Source organism: Erythrolamprus reginae, chromosome 6, assembly GCF_031021105.1.
Source record: "Erythrolamprus reginae isolate rEryReg1 chromosome 6, rEryReg1.hap1, whole genome shotgun sequence".
NCBI classification, from domain to species: Eukaryota; Metazoa; Chordata; class Lepidosauria; order Squamata; family Dipsadidae; genus Erythrolamprus; species Erythrolamprus reginae.
Genome location: NC_091955.1, coordinates 74,247,265 through 74,260,109, shown reverse-complemented (window position 1 = coordinate 74,260,109; position 12,845 = coordinate 74,247,265). Strand labels below are relative to the sequence as shown.

At 40.6% G+C, this 12,845-nt stretch overlaps 1 protein-coding gene across 2 annotated transcripts in view; it reads left to right on the top strand.

The window, feature by feature from the left end:
* The window catches only part of TXNRD1 (thioredoxin reductase 1), a 98,105-nt gene that overhangs the window by 84,125 nt on the left and 1,135 nt on the right, over positions 1-12,845 (top strand). For both annotated transcript variants that reach the window (XM_070756275.1, XM_070756274.1), the window contains 3 exons: positions 471-578; positions 4,038-4,133; positions 5,679-5,813. In XM_070756275.1, the coding sequence (XP_070612376.1) occupies positions 471-578; positions 4,038-4,133; positions 5,679-5,813 (339 nt within the window). The remainder of the gene's footprint in view (positions 1-470; positions 579-4,037; positions 4,134-5,678; positions 5,814-12,845) is intronic.

The window sequence follows — 12,845 nt, the reverse complement described above, 5'->3', positions numbered from 1 at the left end:
ATTGGTAGCTAACATCCATAAACTTACAGCAACATTCCCAAGTGAAATTCTTCCACATGCTTCAAACTATTACTCTCTTCTAACTACAGCCATCATTGCCAATAGTTGTTGTTGTTGTTGTTATTATTATTATTATTATTATTACTATTATTATTATTATTACTATTTGATTATTTATTAATGGGATTTCTATGCCGCCCCTCTCCGAGGACTTGGGGCAGCTCACAACATATAAAATATACAATACATAATATCTTAAGCCAATTAACTAATTAAAAATCTAAAAAGTGGGCATTACAGTCCAACAACATCTGAAGAAAATAAACCGGGGAAAGTTTTGGTGTTTTATTTTTGGTTTATTTTTCTAAGTGGTGATCGCCCTTGAATTAAATGCTGCTACTTTAAAATCATCTAGTGCTTGCGGTTCTGACAACTGTAATGCTTATCTCCAAATATTTTTCTTTTGACAGTGTGATTATATAAACATCCCCACTACAGTATTCACTCCTTTGGAATATGGAGCCTGTGGTTACTCAGAAGAAAAAGCAATTGAAAGATTTGGCAATAATAGGATTGAGGTACTTTTGGAAACTGCTAATGTACAGTAGAGGCACCGCTAGTTTAAAAATGTACGGCATATGTCATCAGTCTGTTACATATGAGATGAATCGGGATGAAAAGCACTCGTAGAGAGGTAAACAGGGAGAAAGAGGAAGTAGAAAGGTCAAGAAAGGGAAGAAGGAGGGGGAGAGGAGGAGTAAGAAGGAGAAGATTGGAGATAGAAGGAGGGGAGTTTAATGGAATGAAGGAAAACAGACTGATGAACAGGATAAAAATAGGTTTCCTTTCTGTTTTGACATGAAATTCAGAATTTTTTTCTTTTACATTTCAAGGCTCCTGATTATCACAATCAAGTGAGAGATTGTTATCTATTTCTCCCTTGAGGGCAAATTCCTTCCGCGCATTACAGGATTGTTGCTTTTATCCTCTGTGTGATGGGATCTACCTCTATAAACATGCAGGTGGTTGGATCTGAAAAGCAATTTCTGCATTTTTAAATGAAAACACCATGCTGTGTGCAGAGCAGCTATCTTTTTGATAAGCAATATGGGGTCCTGGAGCCAGAAGTCAGCTGGACACAGCCCAGAAAGGAGAACTCTCCCCTCCCATCTCTTCTAAGTACATCTCTATGATGCCTGCTGGATCGGCTTCCTCATCTATAATCAATTCTTATTGATTTTATTACAAATTGCCTGGTGTTCAGCAGCTGAAAGCAATAACACAGGGTCTAAAAGGTCCCCCACAGGGGCCTGGGAATGAGCTCAAGGGCTTGAAATGTGCCACAAGGGGAAAAAAAATCCCTCTGGCTTCATCCCATATATATCACTAAATTTCCCATATCCATAGTTACTGGGATGTTACAGCTTTCCCCTCTCTCTAAAACTTTCCCCTGTCCAAATTGGTCCATGCCTAAGCCTATATACACCGTCTTCTTCCCCCACCATACTGACCTGTCCAGTTACCTCAGCCTGGGATGCTTCTGGTTTTTTTTGTTGCAATTCCCAGTAAATCCAGTAAGCCACAATAGTTGGAGATATTGCGTACTATTGCGCAACGTATTTGGATGGCAAGTTAGGGAAGACTTATGTTCATATAAGTTTTCATTGGAATTAATGGTGTGTCAGGTGTCTAAGAAAAAATATCTGGATGTTCCTCATTTATCAGTTAAATAAAAACACGTGTTCTGACCCAGCCATAGCAGAAGCAAGAAACAGACTCCTTGTCATGAAAAAAAACCCTCTTTATTTAACTCTGGTGAATTAATTGCATTCACCCACAGAAAAGCCCAGGCAATAGTCCTTCGAGGAGTTAACTGCAGTAATAAACAGTATCAGTTCCTTGAGCTGAAAGGGTGAAAACTAAATTCTGGCAAGCAGAAACACAATAGTAAAATTTTCAGAAATACGAACTGTTGTCTCCTATGACAACCATTTCCCTTTCCTTCTACAGTGGTACCCCTACCTACAAATGCTTCTACTTACAAACTTTCCTAGATAAGAACCGGGTGCTCAAGATTTTTTTTGTCTCTTCTCAAGAATCATTTTCCACTTACAAACCTGAGCCTCCAAAACTGTAACCGGAAAAGACAGGGAGAAGCCTCCATGAGGCCTCTCTAGGAATCTCCTGGGAGGAAACAGCGCTGGAAAAGGCAGGGAGAAGCCTCTTTGGGGTCTCTCTAGGAATCTCCTGGGAGGAAACAGGGCTAGAAAAGGCAGGGAGAAGCCTCCTTGGCGCCTCTCTAGGAATCTGCTGGGAGGAAACGGGGCCAGAAAAGGCGGGGAAAGCCTCTGTGGGGCTTCTCTAGGAATCTCCTGGGAGGAAACATGGCCTCTACTCTCCCTGTGGTTTCCCCAATCGCACGCATTATTTGCTTTTACATTGATTCCTATGGGGAAAATTGCTTCTTCTTACAAACTTTTCTACTTAAGAACCTGGTCATGGAACGAATTAAGTTCGTAAGTAGAGATACCACTGTATTTGTTCCCCCAGCCAGGGAGGGTTACTGTGTCCACCTGTTCTTTGCTTCCCTTGTCCTCTGTTGTTTTCTCCTAACTGCTCTGCGCATACATGTAGAACAGGCCCCAGCTGTTCTTCCTCCTCATTCACATCACCCTCTAAAGCAGCTGCCTCTTTGGAGTCTGGGAAATGTCGGATGGCTTTGGCTCTATCTCTACATCCGACATAGAGCATCCATCAGGGTTTCTCCAGAATTGGTCCACATTCCTCCCCAACCTTTTCATCATTCGAGTCTGCCACCACCAGCTATGCTGGCAGCTGGCAGGCCATAACAACAGGTTCCTTATCATTTAGAGCAGTGATGGAATGTGTAGTGAGGAGGTGGATTCCCAGGAAGGAGGGATGTATTCCAGAGGAGTAAATGGCAATTTATTCCAGATATTATGTGCAAAAGAGAGAGGATGAAGACAGCTCCTCCCTAATAGTTCATTGTATGGTAGATTTAAATACTAGAGTACTGTACTCAGTTTGAAAAGATTTTGTCTACAGGTGTGGAGTAATAAAATAATTCAGCTTGGAAGAAGTCAGGCTGCGGTACTCTGGGTTGAAGTCTTTAAGTTGTTGTTGTTGTTGTTGTTATTATTATTATATTATTATTATTATTATTATTATTATTATTATTATTATTATTATTATTATTATTATTATTAATTAGATTTGCATGCCGCCCCTCTCTGTAGACTCGGGGCGGCTCACAATAGTAGTAAAAACAAAATATAATAACAAATCTAATTTGTTAGTTAGAGTCTAAAATAACAATAGTACTGTACATTTTAAAAAGTCTAAAAAGCAAGGAACCCCAATATATAAAACATACATACAGTCATATCATGCACAAAAGCTACATAGGCAGGGGGAGATGTCTCAGTTCCCCCCGCTTGACAACAGAGGTGGGTTTTAAGGAGTTTTTGAAAGGCAAGAAAGGTGGGGGCAGTTCTGATCTCTGGAGGGAGCTGATTCCAGAGGGTCAGAGCCGCCACAGAGAAGGCTCTTCCCCTGGGTCCCGCCAGATGACATTGTTTAGTCAATGGGACCCGGAGAAGACCAACTCTGTGGGACCTAATTGGTCGCTGGGATTCATGCGGCAGAAGGCGGTCTTGTAAATACCCGGTCCGGTGCCATGAAGGGCTTTATAGGTGATAACCAACACTTTGAATTGTGACCGGAAACTGATCGGCAACCAATGCAGACTTTGTTGCTGTGGTCGAGAAACACGGATTTAGAGAAAGGCCATTAGTTAAGAAATGAAATGTCTCTGCCTTAACTGGAAATAAATAAGTTCTAAAGTAAAAGCAACCATAGTTGCTGAACTTTCTGTAACTTTACTCCTGTTCTTTTTCAGTAAATCTTCTTAAATGAAATTATTGTTAAATGAAAGGAAGAAGGGTGCTGACATGAGCTTTGATAATTGGCTGAAATTCAACATCAGTATTTATCTATCTTTTCCCCCCCTTTTTCAGGTTTACCACAGTTACTTCTGGCCACTGGAGTGGACAGTCCCATCCCGGGACAACAACAAATGCTATGCAAAAATCATTTGCAATCTTGCAGACAGGGTATGCTTTTTGTTCTGCATATGATCAGCATTCTGCAGAAGGAGAGAATGAACGTTAATATTAATTTTGCACGCATTGTGACTCACCACCTGATTGCCCTATCTCTCTCTCTGTCATCCCTGAGATGCTAATTGAATCTATGTCATCTTCAGATCCTTAAATTGGTGGTTTCTGGAGCAGAGGATGAAACTGCTGCCTTCATTTGGCAGGCATCAATGATATCTTGAAAGTATTAGCTGGTTAAAATGCATCCGCAAATCCACTTCTAAATTATAGAGTCATTGTATAATAACACCTTGGCTAGGCTTTGCAACCATTAAATAGTATCCCTTTTTAACTTTGCTCAGTACTTGGTTAATAGCTGTGAATGTTTTAATGTGCTAGATATAACAACAATTGGAACCCAAAAATACCGTAGAACAACTATGGTATCCTGAGGCTCAAAAGCTGTTTGTGTTATTTATGTAGGGCAAGTGGGCCTTAGTCTCTGTGGATCCTTCCCACAGTTTCTACGTCAGTTAATTTGGACACATATTTTTTAATCTAGCAATAGCATTTAGACATGTACGTATACCGCTTTATAGTGCTTTACAGCCCTATGTAGCTGGTGTACTGAGAGTAACCATATGGCCCTCAACAATCTGGGTCCTCATTTTACCCACCTTGGAAGGATGGAAGGCTAAGTCAACCTTGAGCCTACTGATTTAAATCAGCTATTCCATTATTTGCAGTTTATCAGACATTCGACTCCTTTCAAGTGATGACTTGAAAGTTTCAGGCCTGTAACAAGCAATATGAACCATTTACTCAGTCCTGCTGAGTACCCGTTCGCTGATGCTACTGTCAAAATGCAGCAGCTGGCATATACTGGGGTTTTTAGATTAACTAGTCTAAATTGGATTTAGGATATTTGTATTGTTTTCATTTATATGTTGTAAGCTGCCTAGAGTCCTTGGAGAGGGGCAGCATATAAATCCAATAGACAGACAGACAGGTAGGTAGATAGACAGACAGACAGACAGACAGACAGACAGACAGACAGACAGTCTTATGGCGCCAAAAATACAATACTTTCTGGCTTTATATTTAAGACAAAAATGGCCTGTTGTCATCTTTTGCATTATTTTTGGTAACTTATAAAACTTCCCAGTTTAATTAAAATATACTGCTCAAAAAAATAAATAAAGGGAACACTCAAAAAACACATCCTAGATCTGAATGAATGAAATATTCTCATTGAATTCTTTGTTCTGTACAAAGTTGAATGTGCATAACAACGTGTGAAATTGATTGTCAATCAATATTGCTTCCTAAGTGGACAGTTTTATTTCACAGAAGTTTGATTTACTTGGAGTTATATTGTGTTGTTTAAGTGTTCCCTTTATTTTTTTGAGCAGTGTATATCCATTCTGCAATTTTCCAGCTAAAATATTTGGAACATTAAGAAGTCCAATGACAGTACTCTTAGGAATGAGCAATTTTTAGACAAGGTGGGCAAAATGATTGGCTTGGTTAAGTCCTTTTTCTGTTACCTTTGTCCCCTAGAATCGAATTATTGGTTTCCATGTGCTTGGTCCCAATGCTGGAGAAATTACTCAGGGATTTGCAGCAGCCATGAAATGTAGAATAACGAAAGAACAGTTGGACAGCACAATAGGAATCCATCCAGTCTGTGCAGAGGTGGGTATCTGATGCGGGTTGGTAAAAAGCCTATGTTTTCATAGACATATTATTATTATTTTGGAAAGCAATTTTTATAAAAACCTTTTTCTCTTCTCCTTTACTATAATCAGCCAGCTGACCTATGATGGGAAAAGTGATAAACAATTTGGAGCAGAAGTATCCAACCTTGGCAACTCTTAAAACTTGTGGACTTCAACTCCCAGAATTCCTCAGCCAAAACTAGCTGAGGAATTCTGGGAGCTGAAGTCCACAAGTCTTAAAGTTGCCAAGGTTGGAGACCCTTGGTGGGGAGGAGCAATTAAGATGTTCAGTTTGCACAAAGGAGTTTGAGGTTCAAGTCTCCTTTGAAACTGATTGGTTGAAAATGAAGGGCAATGCTCCTTTAACTAGTTTAAGCTCCTGTAGAAAGCATGGAATAAAAACCTAAAGAACTCCTCAATAACAGAACTTATGTTTTTCCCTCTAAAAGCTCTTGGGTTTAATTTTTGGTGTTTCAAGAAAGATCTTGGAAAGTCTCCTATTAAACCCCTACAGAGTTTCTGTCAGTCAGTTTGTTGCTCAGCCAAAAAAGGTCTTGCGTTTAGATTTGCAAGGCTTAACAGAAGTTCTTTCACCTTCAAAGTTTCATGCCAGCATAAGACCCCTTCTGAAATACTGAATTGTGAATTCTCCTATGAATCCCTGAAGCTGCAGTCTAAATGAGACATACCTAGTTAGTGTTCTGTCTGGGTCTCTCCGGAAGCCAATAGCAACCCAAAAAGAGAAGCCAGACACACCGATAAAAGGCAAAGGCAGTTTATAAAATTCAAGAAAAAACACAGGTAACAGAAAATGTCCTTACAAACAGGAAAATGCTGTATCTTCAGATATATCCACGAAGGCAAAAGTCCATGCAGCAATACAGGATTCTTGCTGCCAAGACGAGGCTGTGTATAGCAGACCTACACCTCCCACGGGTCTTCCAAACTGCTGGGCCACAAGCCAGGAACAGAGACGCCGAGAACAAAGCAGGACACCATAACTCCAATTGATAACACTCCACATGGCTTCAAGGGCTTGCCTGCCTTTTAAACCCTGCTAAGGAGGACCACACCCAAGCCCAGCTGTTCCTAATTCAGTGCTGATAATACTTCTTTAATTGCTCCTTTCTCTGATCTGAACGTCTCTGTCGCATGTCAATGACGGCTTGTGCTTCATCACCTAATGACTCCAAGCTACTGGCTGGGGAGAGCGCCCCCCACCCCCGGGGCTCTCATGCTGTTCTCCTTCGTCCCATTCCTGACTTTCCTCTCCCCCGTCCGACTGTTCAGCCCCCTCCTCTTCGCTGTCATCCTCCTCCAGGCATGGAGCCAGAAGAGACACAGCCGGTCCGTGAGCAGCCTCAGGCTGAACCACAACAGTTAGTATTGACAGCAAAAGATGTCAAGAAAACCCAGGCTATTTATGATCTGAGTGCTCCTGTTACTTGCCACAGCTACTGCAAACTTAGCAGTTTGAAAGTATTCAAATATGAGTAGATAAATAGGTACCACTCAGTGGGAAGGTAACAGCTTTCTGTGTGCATTGGCGTATCATTATGATGGCCATATGACCACAGAAATGTCTTCGGACAACACTGGTTTCCCTGGCTAAGAAATGGAAATGGGCATCGGCCCCTAGAATCAGACATGACTGGACAGGGGAAAACTTTATCTTTATACAGAATTTTTTTAAAAAAAATATTGAAAGCAGCCAGTCTAGTATTGCTCCTAGCAGCTGTTCTGTCTGGGTCACTCCAGAAGCCAATACCAACCAAAAAAGAGAAGCCAGACACACTGGTAAAAGGCAAAGGCAGTTTATATAATTCAAAGAAAACACAGGTAACAGAAAATGTCCTTACAAACAGGAAAAACGCTGGAACTTCAAATATATACACGAAGGGAATAGTCCATGAAGCAATACCAGATTCTTGCTGCCAAGACGAAGCTGGAGATAGCAAACAGACGCCTCCCACGAGTCTTCCAGACTGCGAGGCCACAAGCCAAGATCAGAGACGCTGAGAATCAAAACAGGTCACCGCAACTCCAATTGATAACACTCCACATGGCTTCAAGGCCTTGCCTGCCTTTTAAACCCTGCTGATGAGGACTACACCCAAACCCAGCTGTTTCTAATTCAATGGTGAAAATATCTCTTTAACTGCTCCTTTCGTTGCTCTGAACGTCTCTGTCTCATGTCAATGACAGCTTGTGCGTCATCACCTAATGACTCCAAGCTACTGGCTGGGGAGAGCCCCCCCCCCGGGGCTCTCATGCTGTTCTCCTTCATCCCATTCCTGACTCTCCTCTCCCCCGTCCGACTATTCAGCCCTCTCCTCTGCGCTGTCATCCTCCTCCGGGCATGGAGCCAGCAGAGACACAGCTGGTCCCTGAGCAGCCTCAGGCTGAATCACAACAGCAGCAATACTTTTGTATTGTTGCTAGGAGGACAGTATAATTATAACTATGCACTATAGGTGTTATTTTTATATTTGGTAGACCTAATTTCAGATATATCTTTTGTGTTTACTCTAATTTGATTAATTTATTTTAGACTTGTTATTGAAAACTAAAACCGAGTGCCGAGAAACCACAGAATGAAATCATTTTGTTTTTATTGTCTTACATCGTAGCTAGAATTACCTGGTTGTATCACTGATATCCTAATAGTAGGTTAAAAAAAGGAAGCACTCAATGTAACCCAAGGACTTTATTTTTTTTTCTCATCTTAAATGTTTAAGCTGAAAAAAATAAATAAATTATTTTCTTCAAAAGGCCCTCTGTTGAGAGAAATCCAGGAAAGACCTCATAAAAGCAGAATATCTGTGTGAAAGATCATCTGGACCAGGGCTCTCCAGCCTTGTCAACTTTAAGACTTCCTAGAATTGAAGTCCATAAGTCTTTAAAAGTTGACAAGGTTGGAGAGCCCTGGTCCACATGATCATTCATGGGCATTTTATTATGATCTGGATGATTTCTCTCAACATTAAAATGGAAAGATTAGTTGTATATTTGGAAAATTACATGTTGCAGCAGCAAAAAATGGATTAAAATTAAATGTGACTCTAAATGAAAACAAAAGAAAAGGATTTAGGGCTAGTGATTTCTGACAGTCTCAAAATGGGTGAGCAGTGTGGTCGGGCAGTAGGAAAAGCAAGTAGGATGCTTGGCTGCATAGCTAGAGGTATAACAAGCAGGAAGAGGGAGATTATGATCCCGCTATTTAGAGTGCTGGTGAGACCACATTTGGAATACTGTGTTCAGTTCTGGAGACCTCACCTACAAAAAGATATTGACAAAATTGAACGGGTCCAAAGACGGGCTACAAGAATGGTGGAAGGTCTTAAGCATAAAACGTATCAGGAAAGACTTAATGAACTCAATCTGTATAGTCTGGAGGACAGAAGGAAAAGGGGGGACATGATCGAAACATTTAAATATGTTAAAGGGTTAAATAAGGTCCAGGAGGGAAGTGTTTTTAATAGGAAAGTGAACACAAGAACAAGGGTACACAATCTGAAGTTAGTTGGGGGAAAGATCAAAAGCAACATGAGAAAATATTATTTTACTGAAAGAGTAGTAGATCCTTGGAACAAACTTCCAGCAGACGTGGTAGATAAATCCACAGTAACTAAATTTAAACATGCCTGGGATAAACATATATCCATCCTAAGATAAAATACAGAAAATAGTATAAGGGCAGACTAGCTGGACCATGAGGTCTTTTTCTGCCGTCAGGCTTCTATGTTTCTATGTTTCTAGAATGAATCTATTGTCTTTCCTGCTCCCACTGCTTCTAACAGATCTGCAAATGTAAAATGTAAAGATGTGCAGAACTTTAGATATGAAATTTTGCAGAACGCTTCATTCTGCATTCACATAAATTAGAATGTAATTATTACACTATTAGCACTAGCACTCCCAAAGATCTTTTAATACTATTCAAAAACGAGAATAAATATTTCATAGAAATCAGTATACTGCAATAATTAATTTGGATTTAAACAAAGATAAATAAATGGCTATATTTAAAAAGCCAGCAACTATTAATAATACTGTTCAAAGCCAGAGATGGAGGGAGGTTTACAGTCTGATGAAAGCTATCCTTAGTATTTTCAGGTGCACTAAACTTATTTGCATGGCTAAGATATGCAGATGCTGTATCCTGGTCCTATTTATTTTCTCCAAGAGGTGGCTTTGATGCCAGCTAATTGACTTGCTTTGAACCTTTTAGATTGAATTGTATTTAATTTCCTGTCAATGTCCTGGTAGCAAGATTGCCCAAGAAATAATCAAAGACAGCCAACCCATCATATTTGTTATCATTTCCTCATCAATTTGTTATTTAGGATTGAAAAAGCATCCTAAACGCATCTAAAACTGTGTGAAAAGCTGTAACTGCTCAGAATAGTGAGAAAATCTAATCCACATATTTTCATAGATATGAAGGGCCATTTGCCACCGTCTGATGTATTTATGTGACAATTTTATTTGCAGTTTTCTGATTGATCCAGGGCTGCCCTCAAATCTAATTCCACTTCTTGGGACTATAGATTTGAGTTCTGCTATACTTTAGCTTCAGATCCAAGCATAGTGGTCCTTCAGGCAATATGTTGGTAGAGTCTTCTACAACTCTTAAAAAAAAACATAACAGTTGAAGAAAGTGCAAATAAAAATAGTGCAAGGAACATGCTTCATATAATCAGAGTCTCATAAAATTCATCTTATATACCCTACTCCAGCTAGCCCTGCTTAGCTTCTAAGCCTAGTGTTCTGTCTGGGTTCCCCCAGACCTCAACACCAACTGGAAAAAACAGCCAGACACTCTGGTAAAAGCCAAAAGTATTTTATAACTGGAAAAAATAAGCACAGAGGAAAACCTGTTCTTCCCAACAGACAGGATATAATACGGTACAGCAGGGTCCTGATGTCCAGACAATACAGCAAGCTTCTTGCTGGCACCCCCCCCCCCCCAAGGTTTCAATAGTCAAAGGCACAAACCAGGATTCCAAGACGCCAAAGTTCACAGTCAGGTCCCACGACTCTCAAAGATAAAACTCCACAAGCCAGGAAGGGCGGGTCTGCCTTTTAGCCTTTCCCAAGAGCACCACACCCAAACCCAGCTGTTGCCACTTTAATGCTGAAAGTATTTAGCCAATTGATTCCGTCTCTGAGTAGCTCTTCGTTGTCGCAGATCAATTATGGCTTGTGCACTTTCCTCTAAGGAATCCAGGCTGCTTGCTGGGGAGAGCTCCCCCTGGTGGGACTCTGGCTGTCCTCCCTCTTCTTCAGCCTGGGATTCCTCCTCCTCGTCTGTCTGCACCTCCTGTTCCTCAGCCTCTCCCTCTGAGCTGGAAACCGACAGAAGGTCAGCCGTTCCCGGAGGGGCCTCAGACGGAACCACAACACCTAGATTTAAAATATAGGATTAGTACTTGAGTAGGAATCTGGAGGGCAGTGTTTCTCAATTTAGAGGCTTTAAGATGCCTAGACTTAACTTCTCTGGCTGGGGAATTCTTCCCTTGATGAGATCCAGCTACCTTAAATTTGCTAAGGCTGTAAGCTAAGTTGGGAAGTAAACAAACAAACTGAAGAAAAGAAAACAAAGCAGGGTTGAAAAAAAATGCAATAGCGCCCACTATCATATCATTACTAAGAAGGCAACATGAGCCTCTTTATGCAGCCACCAAACTCAAGTTTTGTGTCTTAGTGGACAACCAATTATATATGAGCCAGCAGTGTGTGGTGGCAGCCAAAAAAGCCAACGCAGTCCTATATTGCATTAACAGTGGGATACAATCAAGATCAAGTGAGTTACTAATACCACTCTATAAAGCCCTTCATGGCACTAATGATAGTCTAGATACAAATAGAATAGAATAGAATTCTTTATTGGCCAAGTGTGATTGGACACACAAGGAATTTGTCTTCAGTGTACATAAAAGATACATTTGCCAAGAATCATGAGGTGCAACACTTAATGGTTGTCATAGGGGTCAAATAAGCAATGAGAAACAATCAATATTAATAAAAGTCTTAAGGATACAAGCAACAAGTTACAGTCATACAGTCATAAGTGGGAGGGATTCTTAGAATTCTATTCTAAGTATTGCATACATGAAGATTCTAAAACTCTGAGAAGTTCTCATAATAAAAATCTCAGTCCCATATGCTGTTTTGGCTATTGAAAAACAATCTCAAAGTCAGACTAGTTATTTATGGATGTAGAAAGCCACACATCCACGGAAAACTGCATCTTAGATGGTATGGTATGCTTGTGTTGTATGGCTTTTAAATGACGGGTTTTTAGATACTTTCTTTTAGATTTGTTACATTGCACATTGTTATTATTGTTGTTGTGAGCTGCCACGAGTCTGCGGAGAGGGGCGGCATGCAAATCTAATAATTTATTTATTTATTTATTTATTTATTTATTTATTTATTTATTTATTTATTTATTTATTTATTTATTTATTTATTTATTTATTTATTTATTTATTGGATTTGTATGCCGCCCCTCTCCGCAGACTCGGGGTGGCTAACAACAATGATAAAAAAACAACATGTAACAATCCAATTTAATAAAACAACTAAAAACTCTTATTATAAAAACCAAACATACCATACATAACTTGTAATGGCCTAGGGGAAGGAATATCCAAACTCCCACATGCCTGGCGACAAAGGTGGGTCTTGAGTAATTTGCGAAGGACAAGGAGGGTGGGGGCCGTTCTAATCTCTGGGGGGAGTTGATTCCAGAGGGCCAGGGTCGCCACAGAGAAGGCTCTTCCCCTGGGGCCTGCCAAACGACATTGTTTGGTCGACGGGACCTGGAGAAGGCCAACTCCTTGGGACCTTATCAGCCGCTGGGATTCGTGCGGTAGAAGGCGGTTCCGGATGTATTCTGGCCCAATGCCATGTAGGGATTTAAAGGTCATTACCAACACTTTGAATTGTGACCGGAAACCGATCGGCAGCCAGTGCAGGCCGCGGAGTGTTGCAGAAACGTGGG